The sequence below is a fragment of the Silurus meridionalis genome, chromosome 4 (assembly GCF_014805685.1).
Source record: "Silurus meridionalis isolate SWU-2019-XX chromosome 4, ASM1480568v1, whole genome shotgun sequence".
Lineage (NCBI taxonomy): Eukaryota > Metazoa > Chordata > Actinopteri > Siluriformes > Siluridae > Silurus > Silurus meridionalis.
Genome location: NC_060887.1, coordinates 13,482,946 through 13,505,094, shown reverse-complemented (window position 1 = coordinate 13,505,094; position 22,149 = coordinate 13,482,946). Strand labels below are relative to the sequence as shown.

Genomic DNA, 22,149 nt, shown 5'->3' with positions numbered 1-22,149 from the left:
AACTGCAAATAAAATATTTTTAGCATTTGACTTTAACTCTTTGAATTATAATGAACAAAATAAACATTAATTATCAAAAATACAAAAGAGAGAGAGAGAAGAGAGAGAGAGAGAGAGAGAGAGAGAGAGAGAGAGAGAGAGAGAGAGAGAAACCACAACCAAGCACATTATGAAATATACTCCATTAATCACACTGAAGGTTTCCGAAGGTGGCCAGTGCTAAATAATTAAAGAACCTTCGAAACCACTTACGTGCATGAAGTGGATGTCTTTGTATGATTCAATGCTCAAGAATTTGGCTAAAAGTATTCTGAGAGCATTGCCATTAATAATCCGATTGACAAGTGAATATGGTCAGTGATAAAATTGCTAAAAAATGTTGTTATTAAGCTTACTTGCTGCGCCTTGTTTAATGGTGTGTGTGTGTGTGAGCCATGTGTTTTCCACCTAAATGCAACAGCCAAATGTTTGTGGAGTGCTGGGGTGCGTAACAGTGAAATTGGTTTGGTTTAAAATTACAGTTTATCTTTTGAAAATGATAATGGTACCCTAAGGGTATATCAGTATTTTTTTTTCTCTATATATTTGCATATCACTGCTCCTTTATGTGTTTAAAGTTCCTAAGGATCTACACTTGTGGAATTTTAGCATAGTTTGGTGTTGTAAACTGTTAATCATAACACATCAGTCCAATGTCAGTCATGTCTTTACACTTTTAAGTATTTGCTAAAAGATCTGAGAAGCAGACATTCTCACAGTTTTTCTTTCTACACCCCCCCTCTGCAGTAAGCTGGATGCATTTATCTATGATGCTGCAGTGCTAAACTACATGGCTCGTAAGGACGAGGGCTGTAAAGTGATGACTATAGGCTCTGGAAAAGTGTTTGCCACCACGGGCTATGGCATTGCTCTCATTAAGAACTCCCGCTGGAAACGACCGCTAGACCTGGCACTGCTGCAGCTGGTGGGCGACGGTAAGAGCCTAACATTGTGGCTGCACAGTTTTATGATGGAAAAAAAAACAAAAAAAAGGGTAAAACAAGCAGCTTATAAAACTGTATAACCCAACAAATACAAACATAAAAAAAAACATGAACATTACAACAGCACCCCACTGTCCAGTACAGCCTTGAACATTTTTTTTTAATTGAGGAGGTGCTCTGACTCAATTTTGTCAGCATGATACCGATAGTGTACTCATTTGCACTCTAGAGGATTAGTTTAGTGCATCTATTCACTCTCTCACAAACACACACACACACACACACACACACACACACACACACACACACACACTTGTCCATGCAATAATGCTTATTCTCATGCTCACCAATGCATAGATTGGTGGTTTATTTTATTACTGGTGCTAATTGTCATTGGTATTCAGTGTACACGTGTGTGTGTGTGTGTGTGTGTGTGTGTGTGTGTGTGTGTGTGTGTGTGTGTGTGTGTGTATGTGTGTGTTTGCCAAATCCCCTGCTGTGAGAGCATCTAACTGATGCCAGGTCTCCTCAGCTAATGTCACAATTAAACAGCTAACCCTGGCATGGTAATTCCATATGCAATGCGAATTGTGCCGTTTGTATTTTTCTTGCCATATGGGTGTGTGTGTGTCTGTGTGTTTTGTGCTTTCATTTTCTGTAAATCTACACCCACTTCTCTTTTGAAACACTAAAAAGCATGATAGGTTTAGCGGTTATTGACACTAATGACTTGCTTTGTAGGCTGATTAGTTTTCGGGGGGTTTTATCGCTGCATTTTAAGAGCATTTCACAGGTGGTGCTCCTATGCATTTCTTTTTTATTCTGTCTACCCTCTATAACCTGCTGACTGTAATCCCTCTCTTCTCTCCATGTGCCTCTAATCTTTCACTCCTTCCTTCTACCGCTCTGACAATAATGTCTCACTCGTTACCTCCTGTTAGAGTTTCATTGCGGAAGGCTGACAGTCATCAGTATTGGAACTCATATGCAGTTTTGCAATTTGTTGTGCTGTTCTTTAAACATGCATTCCGGTGTATATATATATTAGTGGTATATATATATATATATATATATATATATATATATATATATATATATATATATATATATATATATATATATATAATTTTTTTTTACTTTTTGGCTAAATGTTATTCACATATTGTTTTATTGGGTACGTGGTAAATTCTATTATTTTTTTAACCACCATATTGGAATGTTCCAATTTACATGCAGAACCGCTTGAATTATGTATTATGTTTTAGAAATACATTTTCTCTAAAGCCACTTGATGGCATGTTGCCAATTTTACACATTATAAAATAGAAGCGTGGTGTTTTCATTAAATCCTTTTATTATCGCCTATTCCTATTGGCAAAATAAAACAACAATTGTTTAATTATTTTATTTGTGTATTATTTATTTAGTAACAAACTGATGCATATTTTTGGCAAAATTCTCTTAGTCTGACTCACGTTTGTGGCAGGTTTTAGGCTGATGGTGGGTAAGAGTGGGATTGGGGCTGTAGGTCACACAGATGGTGCCATGTCTGGCTGTTGGCCCAGGTTAAAGTGTGTTAAAGTGTGTCTGTAAAAATATGCCCACTTAACCATGCCTGTCTCTCTTGCCAGCCTTTGCCTATGCTGCCAAACAACTTGTGTCATGCCAAGGCGCACTAAAATGACCGGCAGATTTCCTCTGGAGATCTAGAGTACTGAATACAGTTTGCTTGTGATTGTTGATTTGCATTTTGTGAAAACAAGGTAATCTTATCTGCTTAAAGTGTAAAAAAAACTGTCCTCTGTACAGCCCCCAAAAATGGTATTTAAATAAAGTAAATTCTTTTGTTTTGGCTGTACATTGAAAACATTTTTTGACAGATCTAAATTTTAGCTTTTATTTCCAAATAGTTACATCTAGTTTTGTTAAACAACATAACACCTTTGATGCCAGGCCACACACTTTTAATTAATCAAATATTAATTAATAAAGCTAATTACACATAATATTTATTTGGTTGCATATCTGGGGAGTGGTAGCTCAGTGGTTAAGGCTCTGGGTTACTGATCGGAAGGTTGGGGGTTTAAGCTCCGGTATCGAAAAGCTGCCGCTCTTGGGTCCTTGAGCAGGACCCTTAACTCTCTGTGCTCCAGGGGTCCCATCTCATGGCTGACCCTGTGCTCTGACCCCAGTTTCTGAAAAAGCTGGGATATGCGTAGAAAGAATTTCACTGTGCTGTAATGTATATGTGACAAATGAAAGGCTTTTCTGTTCTATCCCTGCAATAACTGTTGACTTACAGACATTAACACACTGCTACTCCATTCTCAATTATGATATATTTGCATGCTTATCCTGTAGATTCTTCCAATCGTTCTTTATTTGGCAGCTTTCTCCTTCAGTCAGTGAAATGTAGCTTACTTTGGTTTAAGGTCTGGTGATTGACCTGGCAAGATCTAATGTCTTTCACTTTTCCCCCTGATAAATTCCTATGTTGTGTGGTGGTCTTGGTGTTTTGGCTCCTTTTTATTCTACATAATGAATGGGTTAGGGTTATGGTTAGGTTTATGGTTAGGGGTTGGCTGAATTTTTCTATATATTGTCAGACAGACAGTTTCTGGACTCTTCAAATTCATTTAGCTGCTATCATGAGTTCCATCATCAGTAAATCTGTTCCAGAAACAGGCATAAAAGCCCAAGCCATAACACTACCTCCTGATCGTTAGCAGATGCACATTTTCTCCTAATTTTCGCCCTTCCATTTCTTTGGTAGACGTTTATCTTGGTTTAACACTTTTGTAGCTCATCTCGTTTTGTTAATGAATTCCAAACAAGTGTGGCATGTGGCAAGTGATTCTATAGTTCTGCTGTTTAATTTTATTTTTTTTGTCCAATGACCAAGTTCCATGCAGGCACTCTAGGTCATGCCAGAGACCTCAGCCTCCGGGTGCCGTGGAGAAAACATGTCACCAACGAGTTCTTACTCAGTAAGGGGGAATGACAGGCTGCAATGGCAGACATGTAAACCTCTACCGCGGAGCCACCAGGAGGATTCCATCACTCCGTCCCGGTGAATTCTCTCCAGAACTCCCGGGAGCAGCACAACAGGCGGAAAGGCGTACAGGCGTGGCTGCGGCTCTAGGCATCCAGTCCTAGAGGGGATGGGGATGTAGGGGAAAACCAGAGGGGGCAGCGCGATGCCACCTCGGCTCTGTAAAATTGCTCTCAGATTTGCTACACCACATCCGTGTACAGTCGCCATTCCCCGGCGTCTTGGCCTGTGCCTCGAGAGGTTGTCTGCTCCCTTGTTTAAGTGGACTGGGATATATGCTGCCTTCAAGGAAAGCTTGGGCCCACAGAAGGATCTGATGTGCCAGCTTGTACAGGAGGCAAGATCGCTACCACCCTGGTGGTTGATATAGGAAACCCCTGAAGTGTTGTCTGTACAGCCCCAACACATGGCAGCCTGTGAGGTCTTGGGGGGGAAAGCCTCAAAGATTGAAGCATGGCCAGCATCTCCAAGCCGTTGATGTGCCACGTCCGAAGGGGTGTCCCCCAGAGACCTTGAGCAGAGTGGCCACTCATGACAGCTCCCCACCCCGTGAGGGACACATCTGTCATAAGCGTTATGTGATGCCCAGGAACTCTTGGCCTTAAATCCGAAACCCAGGATCTCATGTAGGGGTCGCCACATAACCTTGATTTTACGAAGAGGATTGCCTCTTCGAGAAAATCCTCTGGTCTTGAGCCACCACTAAAGGGGTCTCATGTGCAGGAGGCCAATTGGAACCACATTAGATGCTTTGGCCATCAGATCCAGCAGTTTTTGAAACTGCTTTACAGTAAGTGACTGCTTGACGGCTGTGAGGATGGACTTTACACGGGTAGAGGACAAATGTGCCCACATAAGTGTCAAATCCAATACTAAGCATAAGTAAGTGGTTCTCTGTGATGAAGAAAACACTATTTTTGGCATTCAGCCTTAACCCCAGTTCCTTCATGTGGGCAAGAATGACATCTCGATGCCGGACCGCCAGCTGCTCTGATTGAGCCAATATCAACTAATCGACGATGTAATTAAGAATGCGGATGCCCTGAAACCTCAGTAGGGGCAGTGCTGCATCCAAACACTTTGTGAAGGTGCAGAGTGAGAGGGCAAGACCAAACAGAAGGACCCAATATTGGTAAGCTTCAGACCCTAAAGGAAACCTCAGGAACTTCCTGTGAGCTGGAAGGATGGATACGTGAAAGTATGCATCCTTCAGAACTATGGTCACAAACCAGTCCTCGGACCTGATTTGGGACATGACCTGCTTCAGGATCAGCATCTTGAACCTGAGTCTCAAAAGCTTTTTGGCCTCCTGAAATCTGTCGACGACAGCATTAACAGTGCCGCCTAACAGGCCAGTCGGCACCAGCAGGGCAGGGTGAGCCAAATGTGTTTTTTAGTCAAGATGAGGGTGGCCATGGACCGGTCAATGGCTTTAGCGGTCTTTTTGGTAGCCCTAATGGCTAGGTCCATAGCAGAGCAGAGGACTTGAGTCACGGACTTGCTGACCACCCGAGACATCTCCAACATCTAGCTTCCACAGCAGATCGGCCTGATAGGCCTGCAGTACAGCCATGTTGTACAGACAGCTTGCAGCTTGACCCGCTGAGGCATAGGCCTTGCCCACCAGCGCCAAGGTGGATATCAGGGTCTTGGTGGGCTTTAAGAGATGATGCATCATCCGGGAAGAGATATCTCTAGGAGCTCCTCAAAAAGGACTGCCTGAGGGGTAGTATTAGAGCAATTACAGACCTTTAATTTTCCTTGCAAAGGGAAGAAACCACTGAAAGGTGTGCTTCTGAACCTTGCAATCGGGCGCTGGACCCGGCAGGTGAGGAAGGCGAAAGGAAAGAGCCCGTCTCCAACCCCTTTGCAAGGTCCACTTGTGAGCCCCAGGTCCTTGAACACCACTTTGCCTCTGTGAAAGCAGGGCCAGTACCATGAGGAGTGGGAGCACCCTCCTCAAAAAGTGCTCTCTGGGAGCAGAGTGTTCACATTGTCATGTGAGCACAATCTGTGCGGTCGGCTGCCTCGAGAAATGACCTAGCATGCCCCGTTTCGATACAAGCGACACATAGCTTGTGCATATCACCCCCCTGTGATATACCGGGGGGCAAGGAGGAATGCAGGGACGAAAGCAGTGCTTTGTCTTCTTGATCGCTTTCATCCTGTTAAGAAAAAACCTTTCTTACCTTACCGGACAAACACACACACAGAGCACTTCCTTAACAAGAGAAGTTAACACTGGTTTCATGTGTGTGCTTTTATACTTCCTGGTCGTGACGTCACCCCACCAGTGATGCTGCACTTTTCATTGGACTGATTATTATATGTGATTCAGAGCGTAGAGTACACAGAAGCATTCCCAAAATGTTTTTGATGCAGCTCGAGTTCCTGGAGGGGAATCAAGTAATAACAACAGCCACTCATAAACAACAATAATTTGTAAAGCAGTACCATCAATAATGGTAATATTTACTATTGATATTAATAAACATTATTGTTGATATAGTTATTGCGGGTCAATCACCCACACACATTTTTTTTTATAGACAAAGGAATTCAAGAGTAATTTGTAGTTTTTCTTATGTTCCAGCCACATGCAGTGGTGGAATTCTCTGACTGTAGCAAGACCTAGATGATCAACTGAACAGTAGGGTGTCAAGATGAAATGAGCCAAATTGGTAAAAATCAGACATTTGTAGATGTAATAATAAAAAAAGTTTTTTCATAAAATCAAAGATTAAGCACTACTAATACTTGTCCATATATAGAATACTTGGCCAAATATAGATTTCACAGAATCTTTGGGACCTTCACTGTATATTGGACTTGCAATTGTCTTTCTATTGATAGAAACTAAAAGTCTTGGATGGCTCTGGTGTTTCTAGTTCTCTCTAAAAAAGAATAACCAGTTTTACAATGAAACTGTCCACAATTAAATGATTATGATCTTACCCTTCAATCTTTCTTCCCTATCTGTTTCACTGTTGATTTTCTGACTTATTTAATTTAAGTAGGTTTTTATTATTTCATGCAGTCAGACACATATTATTGTACAGTGAGGAAAATAAGTATTTGAACACCCTGCTATTTTGTAAGTTCTCCCATTTAGAAATCATGGAGAGGTCTGAAATTGTCATCGTAGGTGCATGTCCACTGTGAGAGACATAAAAATGATTTTTAAACTATTTATTTGTATGATACAGCTGCAAATAAATATTTGAACACCTGTCTATCAGCTAGAATTCTGACACTCAAAGACCTGTTAGTCTGCCTTTAAAATGTCCACCTCCACTACGTTTATTATCCTAAATTAGATGCACCTGTTTGAGGTCGTTAGCTGCATAAAGACACCTGTCCACCCCATACAATCAGTGAGAATCCAACTTCTAACGTGGCCCAGACCAAAGAGCTGTCCAAAGACACTAGAGACAAAATTGTACACCTCCACAAGGCTGAAAAGGGCTACGGGGAAATTGCCAAGCAGCTTGGTGAAAAAAGGTCCACTGTTGGAGCCATCATTAGAAAATGGAAGAAGCTAAACATGACTGTCAATCTCCCTCGGACTGGGGCTCCATGCAAGATCTCACCTCATGGGGTCTCAATGATCCTAAGGAAGGTGAGAAATCAGCCCAGAACTACACGGGAGGAGCTGGTCAATGACCTGAAAAGAGCTGGGACCACCGTTTCCAAGGTTACTGTTGGTAATACACTAAGACGTCATGGTTTGTGAAGCATGGAGGTGGTAGCATCATGCTTTGGGGGTGTTTTTCTGCACATGGAACAGGGCGACTGCACTGTATTAAGGAGAGGATGACCGGGGCCATGTATTGCGAGATTTTGGGGAACAACCTCCTTCCCTCAGTTAGAGCATTGAAGATGGGTCGAGGCTGGGTCTTCCAACATGACAATGACCCGAAACACACAGCCAGGATAACCAAGGAGTGGCTCTGTAAGAAGCATATCAAGGTTCTGGTGTGGCCTAGCCAGTCTCCAGACCTAAACCCAATAGAGCAGGGGTGGCCAACCCGTGGCTCGCGAGCTGCATGCGGCTCTTTGGCTGGTTTCATGCGGCTCTTACGTTTATATCGATTTTTGTGTGTTTGATTTTTATTGTGCGTGTTCGCTTTGCTTAAGTTCAATACGGTATTTTTAAGACTTAAATGAGCTTGCCCCTACTGGGAAACTTTGCGGTATATCAGACCTTGGCATGAGGCCAATCATAAATTACAGGGATGCACCGAGAATTTTCGGAAATACCTAAATCACTGAAACAACACGGCAGAAACACAATTGTAATGATGCAATAAAAAAGAGCAGCCAGCACACGGTTATCTGGATAAGAGCAACATGTCTGTGGTGTGCGGATAGCGATTTGCAAAACATGCAATGCTGAAATTTCAAGAGGGGGTGTATCTGCAAAGAGTGTCACCAAGTCGGGTTTAATTTATCACCTGAGATCCAAACATCCCGAGTGCCATTCTAAATATGAGAAGAACGCGGCGCAGAAAAGTAAAGTCAATCCGATCATGCGCTCTGTAGATGACGTTTTTAAAAAGGCAGGAAAGTTTTCCAGTGATGGTGCCAAGGCAAAAGGCATAACACAAAAAATTATGGATTTTATTGCCATTTAAATTGAATTTTCATTTTGCTGCATCCCTAAAATATTATCGTTGGTGTGGCCCTCTGACACAATTCAGGTTTCTCATGTGGTCCCTTGTAAAAATGAATTGCCCACCCCTGCGGTATATTCATCTCACGCACATGCGCCTTTGACGAAAATACCGTATTGAACTCAAGCGAAGTAAACACATACAAAAAAAAACACAAACAAAGTCTGTGTTTTCTACCCTGAAACACATGAAATCAAAGCATCTGTTCTGACTGACACACATGTGAAAGAATTGCTTCGAGTGGCTACAACGGAATACGAGGCAGATTTGAAGGGGATTGTTTAAGGCAAAGAATGCCAAAAGTCCCACTAAGTAACATGCATAGTAAAAGAAAAACGCTATTGTAAATTATTATATATTTTTTTGTGGAATTGGTTAAACAGAGTTTGTGTGTGTGAGACAGTGCACACAATGTTCATTGTTGAAAATGACTGGCCTGTGGTCTTAGAACTGTAGGAGTCAATTCCTGTCATTATGTTGGTGTGTGACATTTACAATAAATCTGGCTGAGCAGAGGTGTGTGTGTGTGTGTGTGTGTGTGTGTGTGTGTGTGTGTGTGTGTGTGTGTGTGTGTAAGAGGAAGGGATGGGTGATGTTCATGTGTGCCCTTGTGTATGATGTGGCTCTCGGTCTCTGACTGGTTGGCCACCCCTGCAATAAAGAATCTTTGGAGGGAGCTCAAACTCCGTGTTTCTCAGCGACAGGCCAGAAACCTGACTGATCTAGAGAAGATCTGTGTAGAGGAGTGGGCCAAAATCCCTCCTGCAGTGTGTGCAAACCTGGTGAAAAACTACAGGAAATGTTTGACCTCTGTAATTGCAAACAAAGGCTACTGTACCAAATATTAACAGTGAATTTCTCAGGTGTTCAAATACTTATTTGCAGCTGTATCATACAAATAAATAGTTTAAAAATCATACATTGTGATTTCTGGATTTTTTTTTTTTTTTAGATTGTCTCTCACAGTGGACATGCACCTACGATGACAATTTCAGATCCCTCCATGATTTCTAAGTGGGAGAACTTGCAAAATAGCAGGGTGTTCAAATACTTATTTTCCTCACTGTATAATGTTTTTGTCATTTTCACACTCTCCCTCTCTTTCTGTATCCTCATCACTGTTTTATTTAATCCTTTCTGAACTAAAAGTGTGCTTGTGCTATTTGTCATTCTGTCTCAATCCTATTTTTCTATCTTCTTTCCCTTTTTCTGCTTTCTTTTTCTGCCCATTTACCCAATGGAGTTTCAAACAAACAAAAAACAAACAAATTTCCCCTTACTTCCTACATTTCTCTCCACTTTCATATTTAACTGATGATACAGGAAGGATTATAGTTTAGACCCTGAATTTCCCTATCGCTACTTTACAGTAAATCTTTCACTCTTTTTGAGAAAGTGTTGTACCCTTTTTGACCTGTAATTATTACAGGAAAACAATTGATGATAACCCTTCTTCACCTATTAACACTATATTGACAAAAGTACTGTGACACCTGATTTTTACTACATACTTAAAGGCATACAATGTTATAGGATATGTTAGGATGCAGTAGCATTACATTTTCCCTTCACTTTAACCAGAGATCCAAATCTATTACAGCATGACAATGCCCCTGTGTACAAGCTCTTTGAATGCATGGTTTACATTAATTGGAGTGGAAGATCTTGGGTGGCCTGCTATAGAGTTCTGACTTTTTATCCAAATTAACACCTTTGGGATGAATTAGTACATTGACTGTACCCCAGGCCTTGTCACACTACATGAGTGCCTGGCCTTACTAATGTAACTGCCCTTGCTAAATAAGCACAAATCTCCATAATCACACTCCACAATCCAATGGAATGTCTTACCAGAAGAGTGTAGATTAATATAACAGCAATTAACAGTGGTTAACTCTCTTCTTATATCTTTTCAGATGAAATTGAGATGCTGGAGCGTCTCTGGCTTTCAGGGATATGCCACAATGATAAGATTGAAGTGATGAGCTCCAAGCTGGACATTGACAATATGGCTGGAGTCTTTTACATGTTGCTTGTAGCGATGGGCCTGAGCCTACTGGTGTTTGCCTGGGAGCACCTTGTCTATTGGAGGCTTCGCCACTGTATGAGTCGGATGGGCCAAGCTGGCAAGCTGGACTTTCTACTTGCCTTCAGCAGGGTAAGAGTGTCAGGCAAATACAATCAGACTAATAAGTCAATATGGGGAGGTTATAACGTACAAAAGATCAAAGAAAAGTAGATCAAGGATAAATCGCATATTATTTCTTGCTTTACATGAGATACATGGTAGATTCAGAGTGATGGAAAAAACAATAAGGGTAGTGTGTAATACTTTAACTTTAAGCTTAATTTTTCCTTAATCAAATTTACATATTTCCTCGGATTGGCTAACCTGCTAGAAAATAGAATTTATAAATAGCAGTCTTAGTAATAGGACATCTAATATATATTTGTTGTTAAAATTCTTTTAATTTTGCTCTACTTTTCTCTTTTCTCTCCCTCAGGGAATGTATAGCTGTTGCAGTTTTGAAGATGAAACTGCCCCAGGTGGACCTAAAGTCACCATTCCCTCCCACCATCATCCTTCTGTGGTGTCAGCCCCCCCTTCATCCCATGTTGTCACTACTGGTGTCACCAATCAAGCCATTGCCATGGTGCCCCAGCAACAGCAGCAACAGCAGCATCCACCTCAGCCTCCACAGTCCTACAAAACCTCTCTTCCTGGGTCCCCTCCTGCTGTGGTACATTCTGGGGGATCTTTGGTCCCCTCTACAACACCAATTCTGGGTGCCCCTCTCCCATGCTCCACATTTCTACCCCGCCCTGACCGGAGACTGGCTGTAGTGGATCGCTGGAGGCTGCCAAAATCTGCTGGTGCCACCACACCTATGAATCTCAGAGGGGGCCTATCTGACATTGGGACCTTTCCACAAAAGATGGTTCCCACATGGGCAGGGAGTGGTCCTGCTGGAAGCACTTTGGATGGCTATAAGCGCTACTATGGGCCCATTGACCCTGAAGGCTTGGGGCCATGTATGGAGCAACAGGCAGGCACTCAGACTCCAAAATCCGCTCCCAGGAACCATCAGCAACCCCCACCAGCTAGCTTGGCTTTCTACCAGGAAAAGGGCATGGACCATGGGGTGGGGAAGAAGGTGGGAGTGTGTACTGGTGGAGGGGGTCAGGGGAAGGGGGTGAAGTCTTTGGGCACTCCTAGACTGCCACCCAAAAATCAGACTTCAGCCCCACTGCCACCTAACCCCCCACTGCAGCACCTCTCTCCTCCTCTTCCCTCATCCCTTTGGAGGAAGCGGAGAGCCAAAAAATCAAAAGAATCCAGTGGCCCACTGTATGAGAACATTCTTCCCCTAGGTCGGAGAGGAGGTGGAAGGGACATGGGTCGTAGGCCCAGACCATCTCCCCCTCTTCCTATTCTAGTACCTGTACCACTTTCCCCAACTTACACGCCACCATCACCCTCCCTTTCTCTCCCATACACCTCCACTTCATCCTCCACCTCCACCACTAGTTCCTCTACCACATCCTCTGCCTCTTCGTCTCGATCCACCTCACCTTCTACCACCTCCAGCACTACCTCACGCAGCACTAGGGATAGGGAAGAAGAGGAAGAGGAAGATTTGGATGAACTGACAGAGGAGTCCAGTCTTCTTCAGGGACACAATCGGCACAACAACAGAGAGCGCTCTATCCTTTCTCCCAGATCTATTACACATGGTCCACCTCCACCCCCTATCCCTCCACGCAAGCCCCGTGGCTCATTTGGAGAACGTGAACGAGAAAGGGAGGGTGGTAGATTGAGAGAGCGAGGTGGCAGCCAACTTGCTCAACTCCAGGAGTGGTGGGCAGGATGGGGAGAGAGAGAGAGAGAGCGAAATGGGGGAGGATCTGGTGACACTGAACGGAAAAGGGAGAAACGGCACAGGAAAGAGAGAGAGAAAGAGAAGAAGAAAAAGAAAAAAAACAAGAAGAGAAAAAAGAGAGAGGAACGTGAAAGGGAGAGAGAGCGTAAGCGCCGGAAGGTGAAGAAAAAAAAGAAAAGAGTGATGAAGGAAAAAGAAGAAGAAGCCATCAACTGGCAAGCATTCAGAACCAGATGAAGGTGATGTTGAGGTAGAGAGAGAGGGAGAGGGTGACGGAGAGAGAGAAGGAGAGTATGCCTCCTTTTCCAACCAGTACCGGAACACATTTGGAGAAAAGGGAAGTCTGTTAGGTTGGGAAGGAGAGAGAGAACGAGAGAGGAGAGATGGAGGAGAGGATGTGGGAGACGAACAAGATGAGGAGAGTGGAGGTGGCAGGAGTAGAGAAAGACGGCCAAAAAGTGGCCATACACGCCACAGACCTTCCAGCAAGAGATACCCAAATCTCAACAAGCTTCCTGCTTCTGTTAAATTTTGGGTAAGTGGAGGGGGTACAGAAGCATCCGGAGGCTCACCTCCCTCTTCATTACATGCCCTACTTCCATCAACTAAGCGAAGAAGGAGCAGTGGAGCAGAGCGAGAGGTGGCAGGGAGGGGAGGTGAACGTCGACCATTACTACTACACTATGAAAGGGGGCGGGCACACACCCGAGAGGGCCTGTCTTTCCATGAGTGGGATTCTGAGGATGAAGAGGATAATGATGCAGAAGAGGAACAGAAAAGAGATCAAGAGAGAGTAAGAGTGGAAGGAAGAGCGAGAAGGGCAGGGGGCAGAGGAGCTGTGTCTGAGTCTGAGAGGGATCGAATTAGAGCAGAAGAGAGTTACTCTGATGACGGCTCCTCAGGAGAGTTTGGTCAATTTGAAAGGTACTGGGAGGGCAATGGTGCAGATGGGGGAAATGGGATTGGGGGTGGGGGTTGGTTTTTTGGCACCTACCCTGCTAGAGAGAAAGGGGGAAGCATCAACAGCAGAGATGATTCAATATTAGGACGAACTGAAGGGTGGAGTGGAGATTTTTGGGGTTCAGGTTCAGGGGTTGGGTGGGGCTCTGGAGGTGGAAGTGGGGGTCTTGGCTCACAATGGCCACCTCCTCCAGCATCACTACCACCCCCTCGACGGTACTGGTCAGTTGATAAGCTGCCCATGAAGAGTGAGAAACGTGGTCACAGTAGGTCAAAGGGCAAAGGAAAGAGGGCTAGAGAAAGGGAACAAGATATGCGATACACACAGATAAGCCACAGCAGAGTGCCATGTCGGTCCAAACGGGGCAGCGCCACCTCCCACAGTCAAGAGGAGTTGCTTCCCCACTGCCACAGTCTAAATGCAGGACCCCGACCCAAACTTCCACCCAAACCCGAGGGTGCCAAATCCGGTAGTCAGTCGAACCTCAGCACCCAACAAGCCCAACATTCAGAGCCAGCATCTTCCCCTACTCAGTCCTTACTGCCCTCACTCCCTGTAAGCTCTGCACCCTCCTCTCTCCCTGTGCCCATCCCACAAGCCCCTTCTTCTACATCAATGTCTCCCCCACCGGTATTATCACCTGGTACTACAAAAGGAGCTAGTGCTAGTGCCAAACTTCAGTACCAGAGACTGCGCTCTGTGCCCCAGCCTCGGCGCTTCTACTCACCCCACTTGCCCCTTAAAGCAAAAAGCCTGTGCTCTCGACGTGGCTCTGCCCACTTTTCCAGCCTTGAAAGCGAAGTATGACACGGGGCTTCATTGCTGCACGTGTGTGTGAGCTCGATGGTGAGATGCAAATGGACGTTGACACACATACACGCGCTGCACCAGGACCAAGGCAGTGCCTACGACTGCCATGATGGTGCCAGAGGACGGGACAGTGGTGATGTTATCACAACAGGAGATGTGTCGGCAGAGGCTGTCTCCTTAACCACGGAAACCCCAGCTGTGCTCCACTTCCGCTCGGAACTGAGCATTACAATGTCGTCCGTAGTCCTATCCTCCAACGAGAACAATGGATCCAGAATCTGTGAGTAATGATGTCATGTTTACACACACTGTCATTCAAGGAACATTTTTTTGCTTCAATGGAAATTCTATGGACTATGGAAACCATTAAGACTAAAGCTGCTTTTTAGTTTTTTGTTTGCATTTTCGGCACACTGGCTGTAGCCAAAATCACGTCACTTCACTGACAAATGGCCTTGCATCTTTTTTGCTGGGTTTTGCCACAGTGATGCACTGACAATTTTTCTGTTTGTGTCCAACCAAGGCTACATTGGACAGTGATGTCTGAACTCTGCCCTATTTAGTCACAAATCGCTAGTACTTTTGTTTCCTTTGTTTTAATGCAACAGCATCTGCCAATCTTATTCCATTAGCAGAAATTCATTGTCAGAACTCTGATGCTGTGGTGTCAAACAGGGATGTTACTATAATCTGCGATGTATTTTACCAGAAAAACAACTAAGGACAAAAACAGAATACATGTAGCAGTTTTTTCTGTATGAATTTTTTTTCTTACTCCAGGTTTCCACTATTCCTTTTTTATTCTATCTATTGCGCTCACTGTGTTAGTAAAAGTAGAGTAAGCTAGCTGTGTCTAAAGTTAAATAGTAGAACTTTAGTCTTGGATGCCAAATAATGCAGAGAATTCAGATCATTAGAGTGGACCCATGATATTTGATCTCTCTTGTTGGTTTAAAGTATTTAACACAAGCAATACATAACTGTCTTAACCAAAATGAGGGTTGCAATATCTATAATTGGCACTAGATGGCTACATAATATTAAAATTAGTTAATTTGACTAGTGACTCATGTCTTTTAACCTTAATAGTTATTTTATTATTTTTTCAATAGTCAACTAATTTCTGCAGATATAAGATACTGAGTGTGTTCCCAGCTCTTTCCACCACATTTTGATCATTTTTTGGTGGACACAATTACCAGTGCAAAGAGAAATAATTTTAGAAAGCACAAAAGCTGTGGCTCATGCCAGTAAATGCATCATTTAATACATCAAGGGCAAATCACTAAGACCATCGTTACTAATAAGAACGAACACAGGTGCCAATACACACAAACTGAGCACATATCAGGGCTTTAGATCTTCTAGGTTAGACTACATCATGAAAATGTTACTCATAATTTTTTGACACCAGGCACAACTAATTTGCCCTTGTTGTAGTTGAATGTAGCTTAAACATAATGTAGCAGAATATAGAGATACCTTTAGACTTGTAGCATTTTGGATGTAGATATCATAAAAAAATCACACTCATCAGGATATAAAGTACTTGCACATGCTCTAGATTAAAACACCCTTTACCCAAGATTCCGCTTTTTATTAGGATTTGTGATGTCTTTCTGTACTTAAGTAAGTATTGCTTTAACGAGCACTTTTCTTTCTTTCTGAAACAAATTTGATGAAATTTGCAATATGTATGATTACTTCGCCCATTTATGAAGAGGTACACAATCGCATAAGTATGGGGATGAATATGCTCAGGTAATCAAGTGCGACTTGTGTAACTAAATTGTTCAAAAACAGCTGCTCAGCCCATCTTGGTCAGCTTTCTGGCGCTGTTTGGGGGAACGTCTGGTATGTTAGTGGAAAGTTTGGCTACATTTGAGAATGGGACAAGGGCTGAGGGACAGTTGAATGGGTCCAGTGAGGTGTTTGTTCACTTGATCTTTCACTGATCCTTGAAAGGCACTAACACAGTATTCTTTGACTGCATGTACAGAACTTAAATTTTCCATGTAGCTTAATTTTGCTGACAAAAATTATGTTTATTTGTTTTTTCGTTTAAATTATTTTCTTCAGATTGTATTATGTAATGCTGTGAATGAACTTTTTTTTAAATTTCTGATTGGAGGTCTCATTTGAATCTTATCTTTTATATATGATATAAATTATAAGATTAAATTGATATGATATGAAATGATATGATATATATATATATATATATATATATATATATATATATATATATATATATATATATATATGTGTACAAATAAATATATACATACATATACTGACAGATATATACTGTATGTATATATATACAGTATATAAAAGATATATTTGGTATTCTTGGAGGAAGTGTTAGAGAACTAGTTTTAAATGTTTTAGCTTTGTAGCAATTCTAGATACTGAAAACATTTTTGAATTTTATTCCTCTTATATGACTGTGAAAACATTAGTGCCTGTAAAATAAGAAAAGACAAGAAACAAGTCTAATATCCTCAACTTTCTGTACTTTCATTTATCCATTTATCCATTCAACCATATATTATACTGATCCCTGGTATTTTGTGAGAATTAAAACATTATATATATATATATATATATATATATATATATATATATATATATATATATATATATATATATATATATATATATATATATATATATATATATATATATATATATAAAATTTATTCTGCTTTAAGATGCTTTTGTAAAACTGCCTGAAGCAACTATTTCCTGTTGTTTTTCTTTTATATTTTAATCCATCTAAAAATGCATCCATCCATCCATCTGTGGATATTTGAAAGCTTATTTGTTTTTCAGATTCGTATAATGTTTGGGATTTCTTTTTACATTGCAAATTTTATTTTAGTCCTAATACATCTAATACATTTCCATGTATATGCTTCACTTTCTGAATTCATGGTTTATCACAATGCTTATACCTGTCAGTTCTTAGCAAAAAACAGAGACCAGTAGCTACTGTGTTCTTGCTCCTGTTAACTGATTATTAAAGATGATGATCAATTTGATTCTAATCAAAATGTAATGCATTAATGAATTGACAGCGTGATTGAAAGGGGTGCATGTGATGACCATGAAGCAAGTGTCTGGGCTGTACTGTACTCAGTGTAGTGTTACTGTACTGAACAGCTGCATGATAGTAATGTATGTAACATAGTAAAATGAACAAGCAGTAATCATTCCTATTGGTCAAGATGGAAAGTGCCCTTCCCTAATCCCTTAGAAGATTTCCATTATATTTTAATTTTTGTTATTTTAATCTTGCCCCAATTCTCTTGATAAACTTGATAATTAGCATATGAGTTGGTGGCTAGGTGTGTTAGGCATGGGGAAAAAAAACTTGAAACCCTTCAGGGCAGTGGTTTTCACGGACTGAGTTGAGAACTACTAGGTCATTTAAAGCATTGCTATGAGATTTATGAATTGTATGGAACTATTATGTCCCTCATTTATTATGATAAAAAAAAAATTAAGTGCTAATTTATGTGTGCCTGGGGAGAAATGGTGCCGGCAAAAAAGTGGGCATGTTGCGTAATTTACAACAAATAACTGAAGGAATTACATCACATGCAAAGTAGCGTGAGGAAGCAATATATGAATCAGACAATTGTGCACGCTAAGTGTTCCCGGTAGCCATAGCTAGTTCAAATCTCAGAGAGTAAGTGACACTTGAAATTTTAGTATAATGCTGACAGGAAAAATGAAAAACTGTTTAAAATTCAATACAAATAAATGAATTAAAGAGTATAGACAAGAGTGTGGACTATGTTGACAAGGTATATGTGAATGAAACCTTTATAAAGAGTGCCAAATGCGCACAAATATAATCATACACAACTAACTTTACCATGGTAATACCAACACGTAATTTTGAAAACTTACTGATTGTTTTGAGATAGTAAGGCATAATTTGGATAAACCTTCTTATTATATGCTAAATGGTGTAATTTTGTCTTCAAACTACAAGCTTCTGCAAATTTAATAAGTGGTCCTAGACATCATAATTTGTGCATGCTACCGCTGTTTCCTAAGTGACTTTCAGGCTCACCTTGTGGGTGTAAAATAAACTGACTTGCAATGCCTTCAACCTGTATTTTGCACATCCTATATACAGTACAGTGCCTGTCAAAAGTTTGGGAACACCTTGTCTTTTATAGTTTTTGAGAGACACTTAAACATTTTAAACCAGGTAATGTAATGGTATGAAGGTTTACTTTGAGGAACAATTATATAAATCTATGTTATACTTAATTGTCTTTGGAAAACCCTCCCATAGCATGAATAACAGCTTGTGATCCAGTTCATCCCAGATCAGTTTAATAAAATTTAAGTGAAGTCACTGGGCAGGCCATTTCTTGATAGATAACACTCTAGCTGACTGCTCTTTAAATAATGCTTACAAAGCTTGGAGGTATACTTTGGGTCATTGTCTTGTTGTATTGTGAAGTTGGTTCCAATTATCCACAGTACAATTGGATTTATTTTTGCATTGTAGCCAAGTTGGGTCAGTTTTCCTTTCACTCCTTGCTCTAAAACAACCCAAAACCATCAGGCTTTAACATCCATGTTTGAATGTGGGTATGAGACAGTATGATAACACCTTCTCTCCTCTTCTCTTCATCTTACATACTGTAGGTTCATCTGTTAGAGCCAAACATGTAAACGTTTGACTTATCTGTATATAGGACTCTCTTCTAGACATTAAATTCATGTGTGTTTTTGCCTTTTTCTAGTTTGTTATTCATGAACAAAAGGAACATGCATGTGTCTCAAAAACTATAAAAGACCAAGTGTTTTTAAAATTTTTGACAGGCACTGTATGTAGAGTAGAAACAAAAATCAAATTGAATGTTCAGTGAGAAATGGATCGCATGTCATTTTGCTTATGTGAAAGACAGGGATGGAGAGAATCACCTAGATATCTAACATTGAGACCTTTCAGCAAATTCATGAAGTGATACTGCTGTCATGCAGCTTATCATTTCGACTTATCTGACGCATCCTCACCGTGTCCAAGTCAAATGAAATATACACCGTGGAGCAATAACTATGTGACTATGCTCTGAGCTTCATATTTCCAAAGATGGCTATAGACTCCTGTCATCTCATTTGATCTCCTCTTCCATGGTAAGTACATTTTTACTTACCACTCACTCTCTTTGTAGAAAAAAAAACCTGGTCACCCTTATCACCAGCTTGGTTTACCTTATTAGCATTTTTAGTTTGACTCACTATAGCATGTTGTTAAAAAAGTTAGCTACTGTACTACTACTACTACTACTACTATTACTACTACTACTACTACTACTACTACTACTACTACTGTGTTATTGCTCAGTTGAAGGCTTTGCATATGTAGGTTAAGAGGCTTTCCTTTGCTATACTGTCTAGCTTTCCTAACTTAGCATATCAGGGCTGGAGTTGTATTCTCTCAGTTCTTCCTTTATCTTTTTGACAATTCAGACCAGACTGAGTTGTATAGTGACTTGCAATACATGGCACTGACTACACTTTCTCACACCACATTAGTCATCCTGAAATTCACTAGCCACAGTGTAAGGATTTTATTGAGAGTTTTAATGAAGATTTAATCCCCATACCCATGGTTTGACATTCTCTTTAGCTAGTATGACTGAATATGAGCAGGTCAGCCTTGGCCACATGCCTACCTTTAATTCATGAGTAGTGCATCACCAGATAAAGCTCTTTTTCCAGACATGCTCTGCCTGAGCACTGAATTTAGATGCAAGTCCTGGTTAAAATTTTAAATATTGCATCAGCAATACGTCAGATGTTCTATTGCTAGCATTGGGGAAAACATTGCAATCTGCAGATGTAGACTTTTTTCTGCAAGGGAGCTGATCTTCAGATTTCACCTGGCAGTGAAACACCTAATGCAGTATAAGGGCACTTTTTTAAACTCAGAACTAAGTGTCTGGGATGCTCGTTGGTCCTGCTGTCATAGGAAAAGCTGCAAACTTTAGAATCAAATCAGCCTTTAGCCTTAGCACCCAACCATACATTTAATGTTTAAGTGATGGAAAAAACAAAACAGCATTATCCCCTCAGAGTCCTTGATGAGCTCCTGAGTACTCTCTCACTTATCCTATGGGTGGAGCCATAGGCAGTTCTCATTCACCAATAAATAGCCAATGACAAGCTAGTGGCACAGCAATTTACAGCCAATGTGTACAAGATTTGGACAGAGGCACGGACACAAATGTCTCCCCCATCTTTACGATGACACATTTTGCACAGTATAGTTTCTTGTTCAAAAGAAGGATAAATGGTTATTTAGATTCAAGTGACACGGGTGAAAAGCACTTTCTTTATATATGTTAAAGTTGCCAGATTCCTGCTGTGTTACTCTTGCCAAGCATGTTTGGTTCACATTGGTGGTCTGAGCAACTCCTATTTCTATTAACACAAATGCTTTTTCAATATCATTAAAAAATGCTATCCACGCATTGTTTACTCCAACATGCAGCATATATGATTTCCCTTGCCATTACAATAGGACTGCTGATGGCCAGTGGCGCAGCAATTCCCCTGGGATTGTTGGAATGATTACTGATGATTATGTCTGGTTCAGAGAACCCGAGTAACATAGGTAACAATGGTCCTACGTAAAAATCTTATTGGATCAGCTTGCATGTTGCAGTCAAATTTGCACATTTCTATGCTCAGAAAATCCTTAGTAAATCAGGACCCATGTATGGAAAGGTCAATATGTAGAATGTGGTCAATATTTTCCTGGGAATATCGTGTGACCATTATGTTGTCCAGATAAGTATGGCTTTGTTTATGTGGCTCTATGTACACTGATGAAACCAATATTCACTGTATTTTTGGTAGCACAGATTCCTCGTAATGGGCATATCACAGAGAGCCACTCTGTGCGTGTGTGTGTGTGTACGCTGTGTGTGTGTGTGTGTGTGTGTGTGTGTGTGTGTGTGTGTGTGTGTGGGAGCGTGTGTACCTCTCTATGCGTAGCTGAGTTTACTATCATTCACCTCATACTGAGCTGAGTGATCAGAGATGAGATGTCTTGTACGCAGCATGCTGAGGCTCGACCTCGGTGAGAATGAAGCAGTAGCGCAGTTCTTGGTTATTCTCAGCTATGACCTTGAGCAAGTTATGGTGACTTGAATTTATTTTATCTGTGTGTGTGTGTGTGTGTGTGTGCGCGTGTGCATATGTGCATGAATTTTCATGAGTGAGTTGTCAGTATGCCTCTAGCAGTGCCGCTATGCCTGTTGCTGGGAGCAATTTTTTCTTCTATCCACACACACACACACACACACACACACACACACACACACACACACTTTCTTCCCTTTTTATCTCTTTAGACATACTTCACATACATTAACATGTACAAATAGATTTCACTGGACTGTTACATACATAAGAATCTGAAGAATCTGAGCATTGAAGTAAGAACTTGTGCACATTCTCTCTCTCTCTCTCTCTCTCTCTCTCTCTCTCTCTCTCTCTCTCTTCTCTCTCTCTTTCTCTTTCTCTCGCTCTCTTTCTCCCTAGTTAGAGTGGCAGCTTAGCTTTAGGCACTCTGAAAGGTCTCACTTGAAGGACAGCATCACTGGCATCCAAGTGTCTGCTTGTCTCCCTCAGCACTGAGCTGATCTGATGGCAGTGTATATGCAGGAAAGCAGGTCAGCCCGTTGCAGTCTTTACTTCGTCTACCCTTTCTGCACAGTGTGCCGCCTGAGCACTTCTTTACAGTCACTGAGGT

The 22,149-nt window shown here is 41.4% G+C and overlaps 1 protein-coding gene across 2 annotated transcripts in view; it reads left to right on the top strand.

Moving 5' to 3' along the window:
* Nucleotides 1-12,846, top strand: part of LOC124385196 (glutamate receptor ionotropic, NMDA 2D) — a 76,737-nt gene extending 63,891 nt beyond the window's left edge. For both annotated transcript variants that reach the window (XM_046848361.1, XM_046848360.1), the window contains exons 13-15: nt 787-974; nt 10,625-10,866; nt 11,213-12,846. In XM_046848361.1, coding sequence (XP_046704317.1) covers nt 787-974; nt 10,625-10,866; nt 11,213-12,826 — 2,044 coding nt within the window. In that variant the 3' untranslated portion in view covers nt 12,827-12,846. The remainder of the gene's footprint in view (nt 1-786; nt 975-10,624; nt 10,867-11,212) is intronic.
* The last annotated feature ends 9,303 nt before the right edge of the window (nt 12,847-22,149 follow it).